This window comes from Peromyscus maniculatus, chromosome 20 (assembly GCF_049852395.1).
Source record: "Peromyscus maniculatus bairdii isolate BWxNUB_F1_BW_parent chromosome 20, HU_Pman_BW_mat_3.1, whole genome shotgun sequence".
NCBI classification, from domain to species: domain Eukaryota; kingdom Metazoa; phylum Chordata; class Mammalia; order Rodentia; family Cricetidae; genus Peromyscus; species Peromyscus maniculatus.
In genome coordinates, this window is record NC_134871.1 from 42,589,643 (window position 1) to 42,616,933 (window position 27,291).

The 27,291-nt window shown below is 49.7% G+C and overlaps 1 protein-coding gene across 4 annotated transcripts in view; it reads right to left on the reverse strand.

Moving 5' to 3' along the window:
• Positions 1–27,291, reverse strand: part of Trappc9 (trafficking protein particle complex subunit 9) — a 489,946-nt gene that overhangs the window by 329,305 nt on the left and 133,350 nt on the right. For all 4 annotated transcript variants that reach the window (XM_076556025.1, XM_076556023.1, XM_076556024.1 and 1 more), the window contains 2 exons: positions 24,554–24,706; positions 2,793–2,917 (listed from right to left, as the gene is read on the reverse strand). In XM_076556025.1, the coding sequence (XP_076412140.1) occupies positions 2,793–2,917; positions 24,554–24,706 (278 nt within the window). The remainder of the gene's footprint in view (positions 1–2,792; positions 2,918–24,553; positions 24,707–27,291) is intronic.

Here is a 27,291-nt window from a genome sequence, read left to right on the forward strand (position 1 = left end):
CCTCTGAACTGTAAGCCAGCCCCAATTAAAAGTTTTCCTATATAAGAGTTGCTGTGGTCATGGTGTCTCATCACAGCAATAAAACCCTAATTAAGACATATGCTTTGTGTGTTTTCTCCAGAACCTGCTTGTCTTATTCCTTCTCGTTCTTTTTCATTATTATTATTATTATTATTATTATCATTAATATTATATCATCATTATCCCTGTGTGTGACAGCTGGGAGAGCACACATGCCACAGGGCACCTGTGAAGGTCAGTTTTCACCTTCCACCTGCATGTGGGTCCCAGGCACAAACCTGGTCCTCAGACGTGCATGGTAAGCGTCTTTAGCCCTGAGCCATCCTGCTGGCCTTATTCCTCCTGTCACAGTTTTCCTAAAGTGGTTTGCACAGACTTCCTATTATTTCTCCCTTAAGGAGTTTTCTCTGTGGAAAGGTTTTAACAAGAACTTCCTTCCCTTGATGGGTACAGAGCTCCCCTGCTTACCTATCTCAGCGTCCTCTGCATAAAGCTGTTCATAATGTGCTTCCCTTATCCTCCGCATCTCAGCAAAGCCTGTGCAGAAGCTCCCTGTCTTGGTCCTGATACTGGTAATTTACATAATTACTCTTTAATCACTCTGGCTAGAAGTCGATAAATTTCACTGACTTTCTCTAAGAACAACCTTCTGGTTACTTTGTCTATTTTAAGGACTTTGTTTGTTTCTTAGTTCATTGATTTCTGCTTTTTTTTTTTTATTATTATTTCCTTTCTGCTTACTTTGGGTTTAATTTTCCAACTTTTTCCCCTAAGTTCCTAAAGTACAAGGCCGGTCCTTAGCTACTCTGTGAGGCTCCCGTAGATGTATCTGTGGCTACTATGCCTGCCAGCTGCGGTCTCAAGAGATGTGATGCTTACAGGGAGGGCGAGTACCTTCCAAAGCCAATGGGCACAGGGCCAAAAACTCACTGCCCCGGCAAGCCTCGGCTTTGTCAAGATTTCAGAATTTCTTCCAGCAAAACACATGTAGGTATGAAGTGGAAAGCAGGCCTGTTTAAGTACCAGAAGGCAGAGCATGGAAAGGACTACTATTGTGTGCACCAGGCCTCTGCTCTGCCACGCCCCATCTCTGAGGTCTGGTCCAGCTACGCTTCCCACAAGCAAAGCTATGCGCAGCTGTAGTGGTACCTGGCACAGTCCAACTGAGGCCCCCAGTGTTCAGCTAGCATCATGAGCTGGCATCCTCTCAGAGGGCTCTCAGCAGAGTACTTGTCACATTTTGGTCATACTGGACCACAGCAGATCACCTGTGATTCGAAAGGTAGCCACCGGCCCCAGTGATAGTTAGAAAAGGAGGGCTAGACAATAAAAGCCAGCCCCAATCTGAGCCAAGACTAGACACCAGGTAACTCAGGCAAGGAAAAGCCCACAGCCCTGCTTCCTCCAGGGTGGCTCCCGGGCTAGCAGCTGCCACCCGGACTCATTTGCCCTAACCTCCTTTTTCTTTAGCTGCAAAAATGAAGTCCCAGGGTCTTACTCTTTGCCCTGCCCCTCAGCAAGTCCACGATGGGAACATTGTTACTCCGGTTTTTCCAACGGGACTCTGAGAGGCAGACAGGTCTGGCTTATGTAATTTGTGTGCTTGGGACATGCACCCGGGGCCTGGGGCATGCTGGCTGAGCACTCTGCTGCTGAGCTGCAGCCTTGGCCCTAAGAAGGCTGTCACCGATGTCCACCCAACAAACACAGCATCCATTTTCAGTCATCAAGTCCTCCCACCTCCCACTGTTTACGCAGATCAACAGTCCTGAGCACGGACACAGTTCCTGCCGGCCACCTGTATCCTTCAGAGAAACCTGGGGAAACGTGATGTACCCGGTCCAAGAAAGTGCATGGTGGCCCCATCGGCCATGACGATACAGGTCGGTGATTTTACAGGTTTCATCCAAGTCCGATTAAATCACATCATTTCTGCCTCGGGGATGCTCAGATGTTCCACAGACAGACCTCAAGCCACTGGCAACAGCCCTCCCCGTTCCTCAGAGGAGCTCACTACTCCACAGAACACAAACCCCTTCCACCCTGCACCAGCATTAGCCAGAACCGTTCACAGGACAGCTCTTCCCACCCGACTTGGGCATTCAGGACAAGCTCCTCTGGCAGCCCCCCGTCAGTCAATGCCCACTCACAGGTTGGCATGGGGACAGCAAGCCGCATGCCCACTGGGTGGCCAGGAGCACACTCACTTAAGCCGTGACTCTGCACCTGCCCCCCAGTCACAGCTCAGAGCCCTGCAGCACCCCACTGTGCACTGTGCCCCTGGGCGGGGTCTGAACTGGCACCTGGACTCCTGGTCACACCCTCTCTGCAAGCAGCAGGCTCTGCTCCTGCTGGCCCTCATGCCCTGAGCTTTCTACAGAGAGCCCCAGTAATTGTGGACTTACAAACCAGTACCTGCAAGAGCTTCTAATTGGTTAAAAAAGATGCTATGAGGTGAATATCCAAACTGAGAAGAACTGGGCAATGAACGTATTTCTCAAAGAAGAGGGACAAGGGAAAATTGTCTCCTCCTGACTGTCCCCACTGGGCATGCCCGCCTCCCCAATCTCTGTCATAGTGAAACAAGCGCTTTGCATCACCAAAGTACAAGACACACGAGCAGCCTCGGAACTGCTCTCTAGAAATTCCACAGACATAAAACACGAGAAGAAACCATTTTCAACCGCCATCTCCTTCAGAAAAGTTCTGCAAACGCCGAGTTGGAGAAGGCTCTGCTGTCACCAAGAGCGTCCTGGCACCAATGGACTAACCTTGAGGTGGCCAAGGTCCCCCGTCTTGCTGCCCTCAGAAGGGTTCGTGGGTCTGCTCTCCACTCGGGGCCGGACGACCTGGCGGAAAGGACTGGACATGGGAAAGCCGCTCACACTGATTCCATCTGGGAAGGAAGACAGAAGGCCCAGGTAAAACATGACGGTCTGTTTTGTGAGATGGGGTTTGTCTTGTTTCCACCTAGTAACAGGAAGGAACATGGCAGTCTCCACTCCCTAAGAGAGTCTTCCCTGGGCATTCGTTCACACTGCCAACAACACCCCTCGGCAGGCAGTTTCTTTCTAGGGACTAGGTGTGGGGAAAGTGGGCTTTTGTGGAGAACGGATGACCCAGAAGTTCCAGTGGGGCTCTCAAGGAATGACACACTCAGTGAAGGGGCAGACCAAGGGCAAAGCAGCTCTCCCAGGCATTGGAGACCAGCTGTCAATCAGACCAGCAACTGCCAAGGGACTAGAAGATTCTACCAAGACACATGGCTTGCTGTGCCCCGTCCTGGCCTCAGTTTTTCACTCTGGGACAATCATCCTTGCATGCCCCAATATCCCCAAACCTGTGCCTCAGCTCAGACCCCACCCTTCCACAAGGCCTCCCCTGGGTATGCTAACTGAAAGCAATCCTTCCTTCTGACTCCCAGCACCGTCTCTAGCCTGAGAGCTGTGCCTACTATACACTATCCTGCACCCAGGAGAGAGGCTGAGCACGGGGGACCGTCAAGGAATACCAGGTCCTAGGAAAGAGGGAAAATACATATCTACAATGGCTTAGAGCTGGAAAACTCTGGAACATGGCTACTACACACACACACACACACACACACACACACACACACACACACACACACACAGGAAATTTGTCTAGAAACCTCAAAAAGCAATCATCCTGAAGCTCATGGCCTCTTCATAGTTGAAGAGTTGTGATCTCTAATCCGGCGAAAGGCAGAAAAGACAGGTAGCATCATACATGGGCAGGGTGTTTCTAGCTCCAGTTGGGGCAGAAGCCTGAGCAAGAGCAAAGCTGGAGAGGGGACAGGGCAGCTGCCGAAGTGAACGAGACAGGCTGGGAAAAGATGTCACAGAGCACACTGAGAAGGAACTCTCCAGTGTGGGAGCAGGAGAAGAACAGAAAACGATATCCAGTCATCACACCTGTCTTTATGCCGACACCGGCCATTCCAAATAGAATGCAGAACAGATTTTCTGACAATGGCTAGGAAGACAAGACCGAAAAGCCACAAACAGATGAAGGCAGCCTACTAGGACCCGCGAGTTTAGAGCCCCTCTTAGGACGGAGGGCAGACGAGAACGGATTGAGTCGTGAATAAAAGTAAGCTTGTGGTGAGAACTTCACAGCTACCGTTTATAGTGCTCAATCTTTCCATTAGGGGAATCTCTGTGGGCAATTCAGGATGTAATTCCACATGCTGAAAAAAAATGCTCCTCTTAAATTCAACTACAATATCACAATCATCATGACAACTGGGAAGTGACAGCTGAAAGCAGGCGCTAGCGGTGCTGAGAAAGCAGCCACCCCAGCAGAGGCAGCCTGCAAAGATTACAGCAGGCCCCAGGACTGGCGAGGCATGTGCTTGGCTGCAGGGGAGTGGGCCTGCAAGTTGGGGAACTGGGAGGGAAAGGGCGGCCCTCGGCATGAGCGAACATCATCCGATCAGCGGAACCCTGGATAGCTTGTCCCGTCCTTGACTCCACAACTCCAGGCTCTCCATCCTTTGGACTCCAGAATTTACACCCGTGTCCTCCAAGGCTCCCTCTCGGACTGATCCATGCTCCCGGGAGTCTCCAGCTTGCAGGCCGCCTGTGGCAAGACTCCCTGCCCTCCACAGGCAGGCGAGCCAGCTCCTCTCAGGAGCTCCCTCTTGTTCATTTATGGCCACATCCGTGTACCCAGCAGCAGCCCTATCTCTCTGATGAACCCTATCAGATCTGATCACGGAGCATGTGTCCTTGAACTGGCCGTGGTGCACGGGGCATTACTGTACTGATTCTACACCCAAGAAAGCCAAGGTTCCAAAGAGGTGAGTGACTTTCTCGGTGTTACACAGTCCAGCCACACATAGCTAAAACCATAACTCAGAACCACCAGCCACAATGAGGGGGGAAAAAAAAAAACCACTGAGCTCACCAGCCCAGGCTGCTCTATAGCACTCCAGGAGATCGCTATACACCAAGCTCCTACCAAATCTACGGTAAAGACCCCCAAACGGCTTAGCAACCAGGCCCAGTGACAGTATGCTTTTTTTTTTTTTTCATGCTTCCATAAAAGGGGCGGGGGGCGAACATAAATGAATAAGGCTGAATATACACTTTTCGTAACAGGCACCTAAAATAAACGTGAATAAAACGTAACTAAAATAAACTACACTTGCAAAGGTAAAAGGCGGCAATGGGTCTCTCGTGGGAGTCTGTCGGTGTAAGCTGTTCCAGGTAGAATATTTTTCAAAGATGCTTTCTCATATATTCATAGAATCCATGGACGCCAAAAGAGCCCATCTGGTTATCATAAAATATGCTGAAGGAAACCAAAGCCGCAGAAGCAGTTGGCTACGGAAATGAGCCCACACTCTTCGTTTCCACAGAGAAGGCAGCACGCTCATTCATTCAGAAACGCTGCAATGTGCTTAGGAAAATAAAAATAACTCCCACAGTGACAGTGGACTTCAAGAGGCGCAGTCCCCGGCCCCCAGGGGCAGCCTGCTCCAGACACGGCTTTCCCTCCACTGGGTGGACACGGCGATCACACCAAACCTAAGGCCTTCTGCACACATCTGGAGGCTTCCCATTGTCTGCCTGAACACATAAGAGTGTTCTTCGGTGTTCCCAGACGGCCCGACGGTTGTAGCCTTGAGTACAGGAGCTACTGGTGTGGATGCGTAAGTGGCCACCTTTCCACAGGACGGAGGGGATGGGTTAACTCCAGGCTTCCGATACGAGACTATTTTTAAGCTGCTACCAAATCGTCTCTTTGTTGGATGAGATGGCAATCGGAAGTGATGTCTTCCTTGATCGCAGCAACGGGCTGAGGTGGAAGGTAACTTGCAGCTGTCCTGGGGTGAGACCCACACAATTCTCTGGAGAGGCCACTTGGAGGGCTGCAGATGTGGCCAGTGGTGAGCTATGCACTGCCCCGGCACAGGCCTGTGTTTGCAGCGTGAGGTTCACCGGCGGCCTGCTGAGCTCCCGTGAGTACCTGCTCTGCTTCCCGTGGGCTAGGACACCTCTTGCCACCCTTCTGAGGAACAGACTGGGGACAGGCTGCTGTGGGGAGTGGCATCAGCACAGGCTTCATCTGGAGACCGGGGCTGTATGCAAAGCACGTTTTGTTGTGTGTTGCTTCATGACTGACAGCTTGGGGGTTACCGCCGTGGGCCAGGGATGGCTTTTCTTTGTGGGCCATTGTTCTGCAATCTGCTGCATTCCCTTTCACAACCTGCCTGCTCCTGACGCTGTCCCCTGAAATCATAAGAGTTGTTCGACATCTCTGGCCTGGTCTGCTGTTCCCTTTTGAAAATAAATATGGATTGTTGGAGTTCTCAGTCTTAATTTTTAAAGAACAGTGACTCGTCCCTAAGCACTCAGAAGCCGGAGGCAGTGTGCCTGTGGTCTTAACACACAAGTGTTTCTTTCTCTCTTTGCAATTCCGAGATGCCTGAGTTTTTCTACAAACGGGGTTTTTAAGAAGAAAGCCTAAGATTTTTGCTGAAAGGGACTTTTCCTCGGGTTGGAGAACATGAGGATAGACAGAATAACTAGTTAGCAGTGCCCAGCACACTTGACAGGCTTGCGATTCAACTACTTCCTGCCGGTTCTCACAGGGTCCTCACTGGTGGCCAGGGCAGGAGATCATACATGCCATCCTGCACACCCCTGGGCCAGCACCAGCCCTCTGAGAGTCTGCCCGAATGCACTCTAGGTCTTTCTCACCCTGCTGTGAAGATCTCAAGGGTAAGCCCAGGATCTTGTCTCTGAATTCCCAGCTCCTGCCCGCCTGTTGCCTACCTGGGTGTGGCTTCCTCACTCAGCGCTCACATCTCCTCAGGCTCCAGATAGCCATTCCCTGGTTTCACTTGGGGGAGTCCTGCTGTCAGCCTTTGCCATCAGATGCAGGGATCCCCTCAGAGCCCTGTGAGAAGTTTTCTACCTTGTCCCAAGCTGCCATCTGCCTTCAGGGACCAGACACAGCCTATACCCAGTTCCTAGTCCTGTGGACTTTCGGGTCTATGGGGAGATGGCTGAGCTTTGGTTCCTGGGTACCCATGCCCTGGCTGGGGTCCCACGGCACCCCCATGCTGCTTTCATCCTTCTTATGCATTTCTCTGCCTTGTTTTATAGACAGCCAGGGCAGGCTGCTGCCCTCTCCCCAGCCAGCCTTAACCTTCCTTGGTACCTTCTCTTCTCTGCCCACTGAGCTCCTCACAGAAGGCCTCCGGGGATGAGAGACCCTACACCTGCGACCCCAGCCCCTTCGCAACCTGACTGGCCCATGTAGGTCTTGAGTGGTTCACGGAAGACTTTGAACTAAATGTTCTGTCTCTGTTGCCTACCTCCCCGCCTCATATTTGAGCTGAAATTGGGAGTTTATGCCTTAGATTTTAATTCTGGCCTCTGATTACTTTGGGGTTGTGTTGGCCATTACGTATTGCTTTTGTTTTGTATTCGGGGGTGGGGGGGTTGTCTGCTTTTGCTCCAAAGGAACAAAGTTAATGTGCTGGACAGCCTGCCCATCGTTATATTTAGCTGTGCCACCTACCCACCTTCTGACTCACAGAGAGTCATTTCACAGCACCACGGCATAGCCACAGGAAAGGTCAGCCTGCCCCTGGCTCCCTGGGGCACACAGGAGCGCATCTCTGCGGATGCAGACAGCCTCACGCCACCCACCACAGTTGCCCCAGAGGTCTGTTTAATAACCTGTGAAGCGCAGATATTGCCAGGGCCCCGTGTTTGGCCGGCATGTGGGAGGGTTGACTCGGTTCTGTGATCTAAATTCCGGCTGGAAAATAACTTCCTAAGCCACTGGGATGGGGGTCCCATCGGGGGGGTCCATCATTCATCAGCAACAAGTGATGTACCACAGGCAACAAGAGCCTGTTTGTGGACCACTGATCTCCCTGTGCGCTCTCTCCAGCAAAGCTGGGGTGACTTGTCACCAAGAGACAACTGCGGGGGGTGGGGGGGGCCAGTGGCGGGGACTTTAGGTGCTTCTGTCAAAACAGAAAGAGATGGTTGGTGTCTGGAGAAGTGGGGCTGCTTGACTGCGAGCTCAGGGAGCAGACTGACCAAACACCTCCAGCGTGGCTCTCACCTCCCCGTCTTTCTTCTCGGTTCTCACTCAGGCTTTCTCCTCTTCGTCGCCTCTGTCCCTGGTTGGCCTCTTGGCTGCGAACACCCCTCTCTGCTGTCTTCCACATTGTCATCGTGACCACATGGCTGGTGCAGAGTGGTTTTGAGCCGGGGCTTCCCGCCGACCAAGTCAGTAGACAGAGTGGGTACACACGGCCCTTCCCTGAGGCCATTTGATCTTCTCTCTTCTCCCTCGTTTGTGCACGGTCCAGAAGTACAGAGCTTCTTGCATCTATCTAGTTTGCCACGCCCTTCCATTTATTGCCTATAGTGCACACCATGGCTTCTCTGCCTTCCTCTGCACTGTGGCTGCCTGGAACCTTCGGGATGTCAGCCTTCCTCCCGCTGTCCCTTAATTGGTATCGGGGTTACTGAAGGCACCAGGAGTGGCCAGAATGCTCAGCATGGTTTGGGAACCATCAGTATAGACAGCCTTCCCTCCGGTGTAGACAGCCTTCCCTCCAGTGTAGACGGTCTCCCCTCCAGTGTAGACGGCCTCCTCTCCGGTGTAGACGGCCTTCCCTCCGGTGGACACAGCCTTCCCTCCGGTGGACACGGCCTTCCCTCCGGTGTAGACAGCCTTCCCCCCGGTGGACACAGCCTTTGTTCTGTCTACTTGAAAAGCTCCTACTCTTCCTCTGAGTTGTCCAAAAGCTCTGGACAGATCCAGTGGCTGTTCAGTGCCTTGTGACAATGGGCTTTGAGATTCTGAGACCTGGCAAGGCCAGTCCTCACCACATGACTGTTTTGGTGCCATCTGGATGTTCCCCGCCCCCTTGCTCTTTCATAGCAATTTCAGAATCCCTTTTCAAGTTCTTCAAAGTAGTCTGTTAGAATTTCATCCAGACTGTTTCAAACTGATAGATGAACTGTGGGGAAAGGAGACCTTCTTGTGCTATTTAGCTTCCCCATCTATGAATATGGTATATCTCTTTAATATGTTTGTCTTGTTTGATGGTTTTCCAGCAGTATTCTTTAATCCCCTCTGGGAAGGTCTTGCGGTATTTTACAGATTCATTCCGGGATGTCTTATTTTTGTTGTAAATGCTGCTTGAAGACTTTACAGATGGAAGCCTGAGTGGCACACAGTAGCGAGCACAAGCACTAATGATAAGCTACAGCTTGGTGGAGTTCCATGTTTGTGTTCACAGTGTGGCAGCCTCTGCCCAGAGCACAGCATGATAATACCCAGCATTCTCTGCTTCCTCCCAGTCCTGTTGCTGTTGGCAACTCTCTACCAAGACACACAATCGTGGCTGCCACCGTGATCCGTTAGTCTCCCTTGTTACAGGGTACTAAACACATACTCTGTTCTCTGCCTTCTTTTCAATCCTCTTTCTTTGACTTACAATCAGATGAAGACATGCTTTGACACTTCTGGAACCAGAAGCCTCTAGTCAGTGGGCATGCCCCTCCTTCCCCTCAACATGGCGTCTGAGGTTCCTGCTCACATGTGTCCTCACGGTATGGTTTGCTGCTGTGTCAAAATGGTATCGAGCCGTTCCACGTCTCGTAGCCGTTTAGCTTGTTTTTAGCAGCACTGCTATGGGTGCTCTGTCCACATCTGGACAGAAGAACATACTACAGCCTGCTCTGGTAGTCTGACAGCCAAGCAGATGTTCAAAGTGGCTCTCTTCGCTTCTCCCCTCCCTCTTCCTCCTCTTTAAAACTGCTGGTATTGGGAATTGAACCCAGGGTCTTGGGCATGCTAAATACACTGTCAACTGTTGAGTGTAATTTTTAGCACCATGAAAAATGTCACCTCCTTACAGTATGTGGTTAGGCATTTTGCTCTTTTAATGCTGTCTATTCATGATCAGAATTTCTTTTGTTTGTTTGTTTGTTTGTTTGTTTGCTGGCTTGCTGGCTTGCTGGCTTGTTTTAAGACAGGCTTCTCTATATAGCTCTGGCTATCATGGATGGCCCTGGCTATCCTGGAACTTGCTGTGTACACCAGGCTAGCCTTAAACTCACAGAGATCCACCTACCCCTGCCTCCCCAATGCTGAGATTAAAGGCCTGCCCCACCGTGCCCAGCCTAGAATTTCTTAATTTTGTTATCATTCTTTCATTTTGGTTAGTGCTATCTTTGTCTAGTTTGTCTATTTTGTCTAGGAAGTTCTCTACACACAGGTCGTGAAAATGCTACCCTCTGTTCCCTCTGGAAACTGTTGCTTTAATTTTACACTTAGGGTCATGACTCTCTTGAGGTAGTCTCATCCCCTCTTCTCCCTCTTCCTCACAGCTGCAGTCCCTCTCCCCCCACCCCAGAAACAGTCTCCCCTTCCCCTCACAGATACGTGTTGTATGCTTTGTGTATCCTGCTCCTCGGTCCCCGAAGCCTGGGATGCAGTGCTGTGCCATCCCGTAGAGCTCTGCCCTACTGGCCTCTTCTGTGTGGTGCAGAAAGGGAGCTGCTGGCTACATGTGGCAATGGGCACTTGAACGAAGCATGGTGCACCTAAGCATCTAAAGGACTGATTATTGATTTCACTTGATTTTAATTACTTTAAATTTAAGTAATTTCTCCAGTGGCTGCTGTATTGGCCAGCACGAGTCTAGTGGGAGAGACAAAGCAATTTCACATAAATTAAAAAGTATTACAAAATGTATGGTGTTGAGTGTACGGAGAGGGGCTGGCCTAATTGAAAGGGCACACGAAAGATTTTTCTCCAGGAGTGATGTCGGGCTAAGATTCAGAGCTTGGCGAGGACTCCGGCAGGTCAAAGACTGGGGGATGACAAAAGTGGTTCTTAATGCATGTGCAGAACCTCTGAGCAAAGAAGAAAGTGCATTTCAGGAATGTAAACATTTTTTTGAACGGTGTAGGTGGCAGGGGGAGGAGGAGAGACTTAAAGCTAGTTCTTAAGAGGCCTGGGCCATCGGTGTGGAAGCTAATTTGTGGAGAGAAGAGATTTTGTGTGACAGCTGGAGAGTATTTGCTTTTCATAAGTTTTAAAATCAATGCTCTGCCTTGGAGCTTTGGGCCTTAAGCCTTGCTGGCTGCTTAATGAAGACACAGTGCCTTTTCCTCTCCATTCACATGCATGGATGCAAGCCCACTGCGCGGGCTATCACAGCCTTAGGTTTGACGTTGGAGTCACTGCCTTTTAGAGGACGACAAGCATGTGTCGTCCTAGTCCTGGGTGGGGGGAGACTGGAACTCACCACCCCCTCATCATCTTATAAACAAGGCATCCCACTTTAACCTCAAGCTGACGATACTCTGCTTTTGTTTCCCAAAATTTTTAAATCCCAAAATAGCATCTGCTAATTCCGCTATCTCTCGTGAGAATTGACATTCACTTATTTCTCTTTCTCTTCCAGTAGAGGGACATATATAAATAACATAATAAAGAGAAAAAAATTAGGGAGCTGGAGAGATGGCTCAAAGGTGAAGAGTACTGGCTGTTCCTCTAACCCAGGTTTGATCCCCAGCACCTCCATGGTAGCTCACAATCATCTGTAACGCTAATCCCAGGGGATCTGAGTGCTCTGGCTTTCTCAAGCATCCATCACACCTGTGCTACAGATATACACACAGGCAAAACTCCCAAACACATTTCAAAAAAAAAAAAGGTAAGCCATCGGAAGCATCAGGATCCTATTAGCACTGTTAGGACCGTTGCTATCACTATGCAGTAACCCTGTTTGCCCAGGATCTAAAGGGCAGTGGACAGTGGATTTGACTAGTTTTCCTTCCAGAAAATTTTGTTCTGGACAGATCTAGGATCTGTCCCCAGATCTCACGCCTCTCACTCCTTTGAGACTTGATACAGTAGCCCTTCCCTACCCTTTCTTCCTCCACATGTCCCAGGAAGTAGTGTAGATACAATGGATGGTGCTGCCACCACCTAAAATAGTCAGGAAAGACAGACAAGAGTCAGCCTGAACACCTGAGGTGGGAGCCTGGCTGGCTCGGCTCTTCCTTCCTGTTGTATCCCAAAATCTATCCCAAGTGGACCTCAGGTGATACTTCCTGTCCAGCCTACCCACCTGCTTAAGCGGTCTCCATCATGCTCAGCTCCTCTGGACACATGTCCAGCTTATCCAGTGGGTTTTTTTAAAAAGCCTCCTGGGATGCTGCTCCTGTGGCCTGCCTGACACTGCTGCACAGTGCCCAGACTGGTCTCTGTTGAGCTCACCTCCACTCAGGCTCTGTTCAAGGGCCTGTCACACAGGTCATCCCAAGCCAACCAACCCTTGAACTTCAGCTGGGTTCGTGACACTGTCACCCCCTCCAGTAGTGAACAGCCACTGCGAGTGTCTGGGACCAGCCCTCCCTGTGCAGAATCCCAAAAAGAGACACCCTAAAGGAAGACGGTATTGAGAAAGTATAACAACACCCAGAGATGCCTTGGAGACTGACAGGAAACACCTCCTCTGCCACTACAGCTTACCAGGAACAGAATCCATGTGGTGGTTTGAAAGAAAATGGCCCCCAAAGGGAATGTCACTATTAGGAGGTGTGGTCCTGTTGGAGGAAGTGTGTCACTGTGGAGGCAGGCTTTGAGGTCTCTTATACTCAAGATACCACCCAGTGTGTCAGTCTACTTCCTGTTGCCGGCATATCAACATGTAGCAGCTACCTCTCCAGAACCATATCTGCCTGTGTGCTGCCATATCCCCACCATGATGATAATGGACTGAACCTCTGAACTGTACGTGAACCACCACAATGAAATGTTCTCTTTATAAGAGTTGTCGTGGTCATGGTGTCTCTCCACAGCAACAGAAACCCTAACTAAGGCAACCCACGAGAGCTGGAGAGGGAGTGGCCAATGCCGGGCTCGGAAGGCAGAGGGAAGAGCACAAACGCAGATCCATCATCACCAGAGACAGCATCCGACACACAGCAGTGCCTCAGAACAGCTACAAGAGGCTCTGGAAGGACCCGGCAAGAGGGGACTAAGGAGGGAGAGGCACAGGCCTTGCTTTGGAGAACAGTCTACGCTATTATTAGCAAGAGATGAATTTGAGAAGGCAACGCGAGAGACAGGGAGAAGAGTGACTAGGTATCTGTAGCGGTTTGAATAAAAGATACTTAGCGTGCCACCCTAGGCCAAGAAGAAGAAGGTGGCTACTGGAGACAGCAGACACATGTGCCAGGATCACACGAATGAGGACAGGAAACGCATGTCAAGTGCAAACGAGGAGGAGACTGCATCTGCAAATGGCCTCTGCTGGCCTTCGAAAGAGGTCATCTGCTGAGAGGAAGGGGGCTCAAAGAGGAGGCGCAGTGAGGTGACCCAATCTAGGGTTCAGTTCTCGGTGAGTGAGCTAGGATCCACCAATGGGGAGTCCTGTTGTGACCCAACATGCAGTCCCCGACAACATGGCAGGCCAGAGTCCAGGAACGCTCTGTACACAGTCATGTCACTGGTCCCTTCTCAAAAGGCACCAGCAGCAGCTCCTGAGCAAAAGGGTCACCATCCTTCCATCCTCTTATACCACGCCTGGGAAGACGACCCTCCCCACACACACACACACAACCCCGTGGCTTTGCACCATTAAAAAGAAAAACAAGCTGCCCGTCTGCCCTCAGACAGTAACGCGACAGCGGTTCACCTCTGTACTCATCTAGAAACAGTTTTGTTTGTTCTCTGGGGCAGGGAGACGCAGTAAGACAAACACCCCTGTGCCCAGGGCGCCAGCACTGTCTCGTGACACCAGCACCGCCTCGGGACACCTTGGACAGACTGTCCACCTGTCTCGGACTCAGCTTCCTGCTCTGTCAAGCAAACTGCTTAGACGAGATGCCATCTCTAGCCCGCTCTGTTCCGTGAGGCTGAAGACTCACCCCTCTCCATACTGAATCTGAAATGCCATGTTTAATTATCAGGTCTAACAGACACTGTCGGCGGGGAATGCTGACATTTCTCTTATAAAACCAGGAGCCAAAAAGCACAGAGAAAAGTAAAATAGAATTAAATAATTAATGGAGAAGGAAATCAAAAGCAGAGAACATTTCCACTGCCTGTTAGACCTAGCAACCCACCCACAGCATCAGTCCCAATAAAAATCAAACGCTTGTGTTATCGATCCCTCCGAGAGCGCCTTGCACACAGACATGTCCTTCAGACAGAGAGGGACTGGAGCAGCCTGCCCTGATCTTCAGATACCGCCTTTATGAAAAACTTCAGCATAGAAATCACTTTTCAGTCTGATCAGATGAGAAAGACAATTGCTAGGCAAAAAGTATTACAACAGAGATATGTCTACCTTGTTTCTTCTTTCAAAACCATTTTATTGTGAACTACCACACTAATGGGGAAAACAACATGGAATAAATGTAGAGCTGAATGAATTCTAAGGATGCAAACTCTCAAGACCAAGAACAGAATCATCACTCTCTTACCTGAAGAAAAACAGTTAAGATCCTGCCAGCCAGCAGACAGGCTTGTTTGCCTCACAGCTATGGAAACCATAACCTCCTCTTTCCCCAAGGTCAGGCTGTGCCTGGCAGTGGACCCCTATCTGTCTGTCTGTCTGTCTGTCTGTCTGTCTGTCTGTCTTCATCTCCCCACTCCCTAAGCACAGAGCCATAGACACTATAATGTAGTTGCACCTGTTCATTATCAGATCTGGCATTTCAGTCTCTTTCATTTCAAATCCTTTCATCCTTGTCTCCTTGGAGTGTGTGTGTGTATGTGTGTGTGTGTGTGTGTGTGTGTGTGTGTGTAAAACATTAACATATTACCATCCTAATCTTTTTTTACAATTTCTTAGTGAAAAGCAGAAAAAGATGATTATGCAATAAGGCCACATTAGGTACAAGAAAGAAGGGCTCCAGTGTTCCCCCTCACACACAAATCCCTCTTCGGGGTAGTGACACAAAGTTTAGATTTAAACAGAGGACAAAAGATACACATAACTAAGCAGACCTCATCAAGGTGTGAGCCTGTACATCATTCATTCATTTGCTTGTATGGAGGCAGGATTTGTCTCACTGTCTAGCCTGGCTGGCCTGGAATGCACTGTGTAGAGCAGAATTGCCCGGAACTCAGAGACCTGTGTGCCTCTGCCTCCCAAATGCTGGGATTAAAAGCGTGTGCCACCATGCCAGGCCTTCACTATAATTGTTTTTAAGAGGACAGTTCTGTGGTGTTAAGTATTTACAACATAGTGTCACCCTCACTACCTTCCATGTCCATGGTTTCATCTTTTTTTCCCCTGTCAATACACGTGAGGAAATCCCTTCACTTGACAGCAGGGTCTCCAGGAGCCTAGACTGTGCACTACATCCCATTGGTATATTTAATGGTGTTCCTGTCCTCTTGGTCCTGTCAGGAGTCAGAGCTGGAGCAGCCATCAGCCTCAGGTGTGTGACCTAGGGACAACGCTACCTCACAGGACTGCTGTGTTCTGCCAGCAGGAAGAGCACTCTGGGTGGCTGTGTCTTATTTTGTCATGTGGGCAGTGCCTCCACCCAGTCATCTCCTTAGAACTGCAAAGATGAATTTTCCATCCCATCTTCATTGGTTCTTTGGGACATTTCTACTAGGAGAGAGCCACCTCACTAGCTGTCAGAGTCTCCAGACACAGAGAGAGGAGAAAGGGAGAGCAAGTATCACTAATTATCACCTTCAAAAAAAAAACAACTCGGCTCCCGTCATTCTCCAAAGGTGAGTGGCTGCCTCCCGCAGCGGTAGAACATGCTCACTGAAAGGCAGGGATCACACTGCTGGCTCCTAGGTGCCAGGTGGCCTCCTCGGGATGGTCCCTGGTACCACATCAGTGCTGATCCCCTCAGATCCTGCCCTTGCTCTGGGTTTCCAGATGTTCTCAGAACTTCTGGATCCACTTCCTGTTCCAGGCTCAGAACTAGCCACTTCTCTAAGAAGCAGGAAGGGGGTGGGGGTGCCCGACACCATGCCATGGGCATGGGCACAGCCCACTGCTGCTGAGCTGGCCAGAGCACAGGGCTGGAAGGTGGGTGAGTGACAGAGAGATTGACTGATGGTTTGCTTGTTTTTTTTTTTTTAATAACTAATAATTTCTTACTGATACACTCAATTCAAACTCCAGGCTGCAAGACGGTTATTTGATTTCATATCCTTAAATCTGTTACCTCCTGTTTTGCACTAGTTCAAGACCAGATTCTGGTGATGGAGGTTTAAAAAAGTCATGAGGGGATGGGGAGATGGCTCAGTGGATAAAGCACTTGCTATGAAAGCCTGAGAATCAGAGTCTGGATCCCCAGAAAGCCATGGGCACGGCAGCCTGCAGATGAGCCCAGCACAAAGAAGGAAACGGGGAATCCCAGAACAAGTGGGCTACACAAACGGCGAATACGGTGAGCTCCGGGTTCAATGAGAAACCCTATCTGTGTATATAAAGTGAAGATCAACCAACCTTAGACCTCTACATGGACACACATATGCAGCTCCACACAACATGTCCAACACACACACACACACACACACACACACACACACACACACACACACACACACACACACACGATCACAGGCTAGAGAAATGGCTCTGTCGGTAGAGTGATTAACTGTGCAAGTGTGAGTATCTGACTTCAATCCCCAAAACCCGTGTAAAAAGCCCAACGTGAAATCAACGTGTGGTTAGTTTTTTTCGTCAACTTAACACAAGCTAAAGCCACCTGGGAAGATGGAACCTCCACTGAAGATCTGCCCCCACCAGGTCGGCCTGTCCACAAGCCTGGAGGCCGTGTTCTTGATTGATGACTAACGTAGAGGGCTCGGCCCACTGTGTCAGTCCCACCCCTGGGAAGTATAAGAAAGCAAACTGAAGCCAAGGAGAAGCATCCCTCCCTGGTCTCTGCTTCAGTGACTGTCTCTCAGTTCCTGTCTTGAGTTTCTGCTCTAACTTCCATTGACGATTCTGTGAGGTGTATTCTGTGAGGTGAAATAACTCTTTCCTCCCCAAGATTTTATGGGTTGGGGGGGGGTGATTTAATGTATATGGGTGTTTTGCCTGCCTGTATGTCTATGCAACACATGCCTACCTAGTTCCTGTGGATGTCAGAAGAAAGCATCGGATCCCCTAGACCTGGAGTTACTAATGGTCGTGAGGCGCCATGTGGGTTCTGGCAATCAAACCTGAGTCCCCTGGAAGATCAGCCAATGCTCTTAACTGCTGAGCCATCTCTCCAGCCTCAGCTAGTGTTGGTCAGTGTTTAGTCACTGGAATAGAAACCTAGTTCAGATAGTATGTGTTTGTAATCTCAGGGCTGGATGCACACTGGCTAGTTCACCCTAGTCTCCATGGTATTCCAGACCAGTGAGAGACTCTACCTCATAAAAAGGTAGATAAGCCAGGCATGGTGGGGCACCTCTTTATTCCAGCACTCAGGAGGCAGAGGCAGGTAGATCTCTATGAGTTCAAAGTCAACCTGGTCTACAAAGTTTCAGGCCAGCCAAAGGTACATAGTGAGCTCCTTTCTCAAAAAATTAAATAAAATAAAATGCAAAACAAAGATGGATAGCACCTGAAATATGACATCCAAGATTATCCTCTGGCTTCTATATGAGCATACACACATATGCACAAATACATGTACACAGGCACATACACACACACACAGGCACACACACACATACACACATACCCTTACACACATGAACATACCAAAAAGTTAATCATTTACTTTACTTCACAATAATATACACTTAGGGATTCTTAATACCAATGTTAATCCTAACAATATAATTACTGACATCAGTTTAAAAATTACTTGAACACACAATTTCCTCTCCCCCAGTCCTTTTAAATCAGCATGGTGTGTGCATGGCCATGACACAGTACATGTACACTATTCCTTCTAGGACCTCCCGAATTTTGGTACTTGTTGCTCACAATCCTTGTGATACTGTCTCTTTAGCTGTCTTTCCAGTCAGCCCTCTATCACAGAATCTTCAAGAAGCAAACATTGAGAGCATAATGCTTGCATTTCTGCATCCTGACAATTAATCCATACTCCTTATTGTTGAAACTGGAGGCTCTGGACCTGAGAATCCTGGCTTCCGGTTTCATTGTGTGAGTGTCTAAAAACATACTGTTCTGTTGGATCTGGACAGATACTGCCCCTGTCAAAAGAGTCCAGTGATAATCAGATCTCTGTTATTTCATAAATCACTTAGCATTTTGGCCTGAAGTCTAGTAATTGTATTAGATGTCTCAGGCTCCCTGGGTCAGTACTCTCATACACCCAGTGTGCTGTTCAATAAAAATCTCAAGGATTTACTTTCACTTTAGGAAGTTTTCTGGAATTCTGGTTTATAGGCTATGGCCTTCTGCTCTGGTGTCTCATGGCAGGTGATCCAAGAGGATGCATGCATGAGGTGAAGATGTATGCATGAGGTGAAGATGCATGCACGAGGTGAAGATACATGCACGAGGTGAAGATGCATGCATGAGGTGAAGATGCATGTATGAGGTGAAGATGCATACATGAGGTGAAGACACATGCATGAGGTGAAGATGCATGCATGAGGTGAAGATGCATGCATAAGTGATGCATGTGCATCTGTGCTAGGTCTTCTGTGTCATCTAAAGATGTCACTCTCCCACCATTTCCCCTTCTCATTCTCTCAGTTGTCCTCATCTTCATCTTCTGTGTCCCCAACACTCGCCCAAGACCAAAAGCTCTGCTTGAGTTTTGAACTCTCTCCTAAGTCCTCTCTATCCCAATGCTGGGATTTTTTTTTAACTTGGAATTACGTTTCTTTACAGCTTGAATTGTTTCTTGGGGTCTTTTAGCTTACTTGAAAGGACTTTACATATCTTCAGCGTGCACCCCAGCATGCTGCAAGACATACTGCTCCCTGGGTTTCCACTGTAATGTTACATAGGACTTGACCTTGAACCTTCCCATTGGCCACCTTTCCTGAGCTGGTTGACAGGGACCATGAGGAGAGATGGCTCCCAGCTGCCCTGACTCGGATAAACACACATACCTTTTTCTATGTTCCATGGTGTTCTGGTCATCAGAGCTCACACTCTGCACTGAGGGGCATCATGCCTACTCATACACAGCTCTGTCTTCTTGTCCCTTCACTATGCTACCCCACATCGATTCCTACAGCTTCTACTCGGTCGAGCCCTCATTCTCATTCTAGAACTTTCCACTCATATGCTCCTGGAACATACAAGAACCCTCCTGTACGTGTATGTTCCAGTTGCTAGTCTGGATCTGACCAAATGAGTGGCCTCAAGCTATTCAGGGGTCGCTGGTCTGTCACCACCAGCTACCAACTTCCTGTTTCCTCTTGTGTGATGGGAAGGCCTCCCAGCTGTCAGTGGCCTTTCTGCAGTTGCTCATATTTTAGAGTCTCCAGGGGACCCTGATGTTTGCTTTTGCTACATATTTTTCCAAGGGGTATTTGGTCCTCCTGTGTTTGTTTGGTCTCCTTTATTAGGCAACCTAAGGACGCACAACATCGAAGACAGCTTATCGCCATCTTCCAAGATTTCTCATCACAAACACAACATTCCAAGAAATCAGAAATTTCTGGTGGTTGTAAAGCACTTGCTGGTTGGAAGGTTGACTTCTCATACCCTGGAGGGAGATAAATGCTGCCCCACAATCCACAGACTGAGAAAACCACTGGCTCCGAAAATTCACTTTCAAAATCAAAATATAACAGATCAAAGCAGTACTCCACGGCAGCAACTTTTCCTCCTTATATTTTTTTGTTTTGAAAAATATCAAACCTAGAGAAAAGCTACAAGAATAGAAATGAAGACCCATAGATCTTTCAGCGAAAGCACTAGTTTTCAATAATTTGATGTTTATTTTCTATATTCATATTCACACCATCTTTTCTGCCCTGAACCATATCAAAGAAAGTATAAGCATAATCATCTCTCTCCCTTTAGTAGTTCTGAATGTCCTTCCTAGGAAGCAGTTCCTTCTGCTGTGGTTTCATTATCACTTTCTATGTGCCTGTCATTGACACAACAGCATTACCTAATCCGGGCATACATTCCCTTTCCCTCTGTCTCAGAACCAGGCTGTGAGTAAAGATTAAACAAAGCCTTTAACTGCTATATTTATTCAACCTCCTCTGACTCCAGTTTTCCCATTATCTTTTACGAAAATCAGGAATTGGAGTAAAGCTTACTTTGGGAATTGTTGGAAATTTTAAACGGGAACAGATATAGTGGCACAGGCCTATAACACCAATAACTGAGGTAGCTGAGGCAAGAGAATCACAAATTCAAGGAGGCCTGCCTAGGCAACTTAGTGAGACCCTGTCTCAAAATTTTTAAAGGAAAGTTTTTTCAAAGGCTAGCGATATAGCACAATAAAGTAGCTCTTATCTAACACACACAAGGCCCTACGTTCAATGCCCAGAAGCCCCCCAGATAGATAAACGATAACAAAGGGGGAAGCCCTGCCTTTACACACGGATCTGATCGTGCTCAATACCTATTGTGCCTCGTCCATCTGTCTGCAGCCCACACTAAAGCCAGTATTCCAACTGTGCAACGTCTATATTTACTGCTGCAGGCTCAAAAAGCTGCATCTAAATTCAGTAGCCGTAGCTAATGTGAGCTCATGCCTGAAAAAGAAACTGAGTCCAGTTCCATGTTTCTGAGACTGTCCAGTTAGGAGCCACAGGGGTTCCTCTACCAGCTCCCGGGGATAACAAATAAGTTCCTGCCACTGAACTTGCAGCTGTCTCCAAAGGAGGACTGAATGCTATCTGGGAAGCCTCTCAGAAGTGCCTTGTTCTGTGACTGCTGTGTGAACAGTCCAAGCAGCCACTGACCGGTATCATTAATAACCAGGTTGCTACATCTAACTGACCAGGTAGTAAGTCAGCCTACATTTGCAAACCCCTTGGAAACCGTAATTCTAGTGCTGATTTAATTCGATTTTACAAGATTGAAGCAGTTTTCCCAGATGATAAATCCCAAACTGCCTCACCCTACTGTAAACAAAGGCAGGAATTCAGCATCTCAACAAATGGGTCTGCAGAACAGTAACCTCAGGAAACCTGCCAGAGGCAAGGAGCCAAAATTTCCACCAAGAGGCCTCTGTACTCCTCAGGGACAGCTTGACACCAGTAGTCAGCAGCAGAGGGCCACCCCAGGGCCTTACTTTGGGTCTCACATGCAAATCTCAGGAAGAAGACATTTGCCTGGCCATGTCCCAGGGGTCACCAATCTGAGGAAGCATTACAGCAACAGACCTCTGAATGGAGTCTCGGGAGTGGATGACGTTCACTCTGCCAAATTCCCTCCCTGGGGGGGAAAAGTCGGGCTAGTAACCCTCTATCTAAGACTGAAAAACTCCACAGCGTGAGGCAGGTTACAAACAGACAAAAGAGAAAGAAAATCTGTCAGATTTGGTTTAGGTAGTGGTTCTAGGAATCAAGCCCACGGCTCTATGCCTTCTGGACAAGCTACTCTGCACTGAGCTACATCCCCAGCCCAAAACTGGTCCTCCCCTTCCCCACTGTGGTGGTTTGAAGAGGTGTGGCCCCCACAGACTCAAGTGTGTGAATGCTTGGCCCAAAGGGAGTGGCACTATTTAGGAGGTGTGGCCTTGTTGGATGGGTGGGGCCTTGATGGAGGAAGTGCGTCACTGTGGAGGCGGGCTTTGAGGTCTCAGCTGCTCAAGCCAGGCCTGGTGTTACTTGGCTGCAGACCAAGATTCAGAACTCTCGGCTCCTTCTCCAGCACCACATCTGCCCGCACGCTGCCATGCTTCCCGGTACGATGATAATGAACTGAACCTCTGAAACTGTAAGATAGCCAAAACTAAATGTCTTCCTTCTGAGCGCTGTCATGGCCATGGCCATGGTGTCTCTTCACAGCAACAGAAACTCTAACTACGACACCCACTTCCTCCACCTGATACCTGATGCTTGCACGTCCCGATATGTGAAATTCACGAGACTGTTTCCATGTCTGGCACATCCAACACTTGTTCTCCTATCCTCACTAATATCAAGAAGAGTCTTCTCGCAGAACTTCAGGGACGGCATCTCAACATGGTGGGGGGGGGGGGGTAAACTTCAGGGAGGAGTGATGGACTCCGCTCACAGCCCAAGTCCCTAATGCCTACCGTGAGGGCATGGGACCCAGGGCCCTGGTGGCAGCAGTGCCCTCACGGCATGAGGCAGACAGCAGAGCTCTCGTCTCCACTACACGCAGACACATCAAGAAGATAGCTGTCTTCAGGCCAAGAAGAGGACCCTCCTCAGGAACCAAGTCTACTGGAACCTTGATGTCAACTCCCCAGCCTCCAGACTGTGTGAGCAATGTCTACTGTTCAAGTGCTGTCTGCGGTATTTTTGTTGAGGTGGCCTGAGCTGAGACAGAGTTACAAGGCAAAATTTCACAAAGCAACCGTTACAACAAAACCCCATGGCAGCTCGTTTCTGTATCCTCTGCACATGGACTCGGGATCGCCAGCAATTCCTTAAAGATGTCTTTGGGGAGACAATCTTCACAAGAATAAATAGACAGGAGCACAACCTGGACCCCCACAATGAGAAAGGGGGGGCAGGGGAAAGAGACCTTTATATAACGTGTGTCATCCACACATACACCCTTGGTCCCTTCACAGCCTAGCCCCTGGGATGCGGGGCTGAGGGAGTCAAGGCCTTTGTTCTTATCAGAGACAGACAGAAGATGAGTGACAGACAGGGTGGGGAGGGAGGAAAGGAGAGTGGAGACTGTCTTCGCCTAAGTGGATGGAATGGCCTTGTAGCAAGGAGACGCTTGGCCTGAGATCTGCACGATCCAATGCAGGCCATGCAAAGCTGAGGGGCAGAGCAGCTAGATTAGCCAGTGCAGCTGCTGAGCCTGCAGAGGCAGACTCAGCAGGCAGTCATGGGCCAAGGTCAGGCAGCTGGAGAGTGCTCCCAGAGGGCAAGGTGTGGAGATAACTTCTCATGACAGAAGAAGGAAACACTTAACTTCTACTTGCTCCCATTCAACACCAGAGCATTATTCATGTGCAGGGACGTTGGAGAGGCTGACCTCAAAACAGCATCCCGGGGCTGAGGAGATGGTTCGGTGTGTCAGAGTCTTGCATGTAAGCGTGAGGAGCTGAGTTCCAATCCCCAGTGCCACGCTAAGGCTATAATTCTAGCACTGGAGGCCAGAGACAGGTGGACTCCAGGGCTCGCTGACTAGGTTCAAGTTCAGTGAGAGATCCCTTCTCAGGAGAACAAGGCAGAGAATGATTTAAAAAAAAAGGGGGGGGGGACACCTGAAGTCCTGCTCTGGCCTCTGCGTATGTGTGCGCAGAACACACATGTGCACACACAAGCACATACACAACATGCACAGAAGGATGAAACATTCATTTCCAGAGAGACAGAGAAGGATCTAGGCTCTGGGCCACTGTACCTGCTACCGCCCACTGCTCTGTCTTCACCTACAGGGCTCTTCCAAATAAAGCAAGCTGTATCTAAGTTAGAGTCCATCCACAGGGTTCTGACCACTCATTCCTGCAACCGACACTGTGAACTCTTACACTTCCCAATCCTCCCGGCCCTAGAAATGGGGTTGTGGTCACTCACGAGTCAGGAGAGGAAGGCAGAGAGTTCAGGCAGTCATCTGAGTTCTGGCCATAGAGCAAGCACGCTGTCTCCAGTAACAGTCATGTTGTGGACTGAGTATCGGAGCCTTTCAAAATCCCCATGTTGAAGCCCCTACCACTCAAACCAACTGTACTAAAGACACAGTGTGCGCAGGTGCAAGTGGGTGAACAATATCATGAGGTCAGGGCCGAGAGAGAGAGAGAGAGAGAGAGAGAGAGAGAGAGAGAGAGAGAGAGAGAGAGAGAGAGAGAGAGAGACTGAGTCTACTATGTGTGGTCATCTTCTAGCCCAAAGATGACCATCTGTGGACCAGGAAAAGGACCCCAAACCCTGACCTCAGGTCTCAATCCACAGGGAGTGTCTGGTGTTTAACCTGTCACTCAGGGTCTTGACATTAGTCCCCTGAGCTGACTCATACATCCCACAGGCCTCCGGTATCTGGATCCAGGCTTCAGAACTTGACGTAAGGAATCTGTGAACCACCATCCCTAGTCAGTCTGTCCTGCTGTGATGAATTCCCACTGCCCCAGACTCCTACACAAACCGGCAGGCTCTGAGGGAGCATTTCATCACAGCTGATGAGACAGACGGCTATGGTTACACTGAAAACTGGGATCCTTACATCCCAGCAAACGACAACAGAACAGTGGGGCGGGGGGGGGGGGGGGGGGGGGCCGGGGGGGATGAAGAATCTGTTTAGGTGAAAAGCTCTCTCATTACTTCCAGACACACACAGTCACTCACAGCTAACCAAGTCCAAGCAGCTGGAGCTAACGGCTGGCGAGCAAGCGACAAGGTGCAACGGGACGCGAGTGCAATATGAACACGGACATTCGGACAGGCTCACCGTCACTCAGGTCCTGGAGGAGATTCTCCTGGCAAGAGAAGTCCAGCTTTGCCTTGATGTTGATGGTGAAAGTAGCCACCTTCCCGGGCTGCAGGGGGAACTGGGACAGGGCTTCTTCCAGCTTCCAGCTCAAGAAGTCGCCATACAACTTTTCTGCAATGAGAACACAGGGGTGAGAAGGATGGACTCCAGGGAGCATGAGACCCGCTTGTCCCCAGGGAAGAACAACGGCAAATGAAAAGCCGTTGCAGGGTGGTGGATGGGAGGGCCGGTGCCCTCAAGAGTCACGAGACCACGGGCGCTGCAAAGCAATGGTCCACCGAGAGATGAGGCAGAGGAGAGGAGAGAGAGTGGGTCGTCCTTGGAGACCCCAAGCTCCAGTCCCAGGCAGAGAACTGGGGCGGGGGGGGGGGGGGGGGCTAAGCCCACAGTGGGTGGGCAAGTGGAGGGCAGGCTCTCCCTGCCTTTACCAGCAGTCCATCTGCCTAACCAGTCCCGGGCTGTGGAGAGAAACTGCCTCGGGTTCGCCACTTTTTTGACACTAAATTGAGTGTCACAGAGACTGACGATTCCTCCAAGCCAAGGTTCCTGTGCATAAAAGAAAGATACTCATCGTACCACAGGGCTGTTTCAAAGATTAAGTGAAGTAATCTCTGCAGTCACAAGGAGACTGTGGACTGGGAACACTGAAGCAAAGGGGGCCTGAGGGAGGGAGAGGTGTGGACGGGGGAGACAGGGCCAGGCTACCTTCTAGAACGGAAATGCAGTCTCTGTCCTCCAGCTCCCTCCTGCCAGGCAGACCCCTCCCTTCTTCACAATTAGGCCTGGACTAAGACCAACAGTCAGGGGTCCACACTACAGCTGCCTCATATCTGCTGTTCGGGGCAGGCCTCACACCGCATCACAGGGGTCCCCTCCTTACTGTTTCCCCAGATGAGATCCCAGCCAAGCTGCCTACTTTACATGGGGCCACACACAGTCTCTGCTTCTTCCTGTGGGTCCCAACTCCCCAGCCAGCCTCAGAAAACCTGAAAGGGGCCCACAGGAGCAGAACACTGCTCCCACCAAGCGGCAAAGCCTGCACAGCCCTGATGGTTATTCACTCAGATTGTGACTTCACGTGGCCTATATGTGACTGGCACACTACTGTAGCCTCTCACACCTGTCCACCATAAAATGTTAGTGTTTACCCAACGCCAACCCTCCACCAACAAAGGGACAGGAAACCATTAAAATGGGTCCCTCCTGCTACCCAGGAAGGAGGTCCTTCCTGTCTTTGCTCACACCCTTCTACCAAGGTTCCTCACTTACAGAGGTGGCAGTACCTAGCTGCTGTCCCTATCCTACCCTTTCTGGAAACCAATTCTCTATGACGAAATGAACTGTCTCAAGAAGGAAACTGAGGCTTATTGAGATAAGGGAGCTTATCCACAGTCACAAACAAGAGAAAGACCTAGAATTCTAGGTCAAAACAACTCTAAAGTCACCACACGCATTCCCTTCCCACATAATGTTGGATTCTGCTGGTGTTAGCGACCCATAAATCAACTTCCTGGAACTCAGTAGAAGATGGACAGCTGGGCCAGGGTCCAGCGAAAGAAAAACAATCAGTGGATGTCACCAGCTGTGAGCACTCAAGGCTGGACTGTGCTGTGAGATCAAAACAGGTCAGTGTCCTTTCGGCCAGAAGCAGCTCAACCATGGCATCTAGAGAACTAGCCACACGCCAAGAACAGCCCATCTAAGCCTCCATGGTTATTTCTCCCTGTTCCCTTGAAGACGGACGCTAACGGGAGCAAAGCCGGAAGAAGATGGCGTTCCTGAACGGGGGAGTGAGGGAACACTTTACATTCACTTAACTTGCTCGTTCTGAACACCTCACATTTTCACACGTTCTCAATCTTCCCAATAAGCTGTGAGATGCTTGCTAGTGTCTATTGGAAACTGAAGTGGACAACGGAAGGGAAGTCCTGGGCTATGAGAGCTCTGGCCAGCACATATGCTCAGCCAGTATCTGCTGGCCTTCAGGATCCCCAGCTCTACCACTAAGAAGGTCTCCAGGAGTTACCACATGATTTCAGCACCATCTGGGAGAGAAAGATGGCTAGAGAAGAAATGATTGGATGATTGAGAGGTTAAATATCTGGAAAGCCAGATATAGACAGCAAAGACTTCAACGCAAAGACCTGCATAGTCTCAGGAAGCTATGGCTACCAAAAAGATCCTCACAGGAATTTAGGGACAGAACTAGAAAGTCACAATTAGAGAGAAGTAAGTAACCAAGTCCCAATAAAGCAAAAGAAGGAACAGGTTAAGAGAAGAAAGTGCATCAGATCAGGAGAGCCACAGAACCTCACAATGAAAACCAGAAAAGCTCAGCCACAGATCTGCAGGGAAGCAGTAAGGCCGACTGAATTCTCAGCAAGGGACAGAACCCTGTGTCCAGAAACTTCCTTTGGCACGCAAGCCCCTCTGCTCCGAGGACATGCAAGAGTGCCCCAGGGTGCACCCTGTCCTTTAGAGGGTCAGTCACACCATCAGAGCCAGCACGAGGACCTGGCTCCACACTGGGACAGATTTCAGCGCTATGGGCAGGGGAGGAACCGGAGAGAGCAAGACAGAGCCTGACCTGAGGTCAGGCTGTCAGCTGCACACATCCTCCTTCCCACCTCTCAAGGGTGCTGAGAACTCTGGGCTTGGGCAACCAGGGTTCCTGGCAGCCTCCCTTCTGCTCCCTG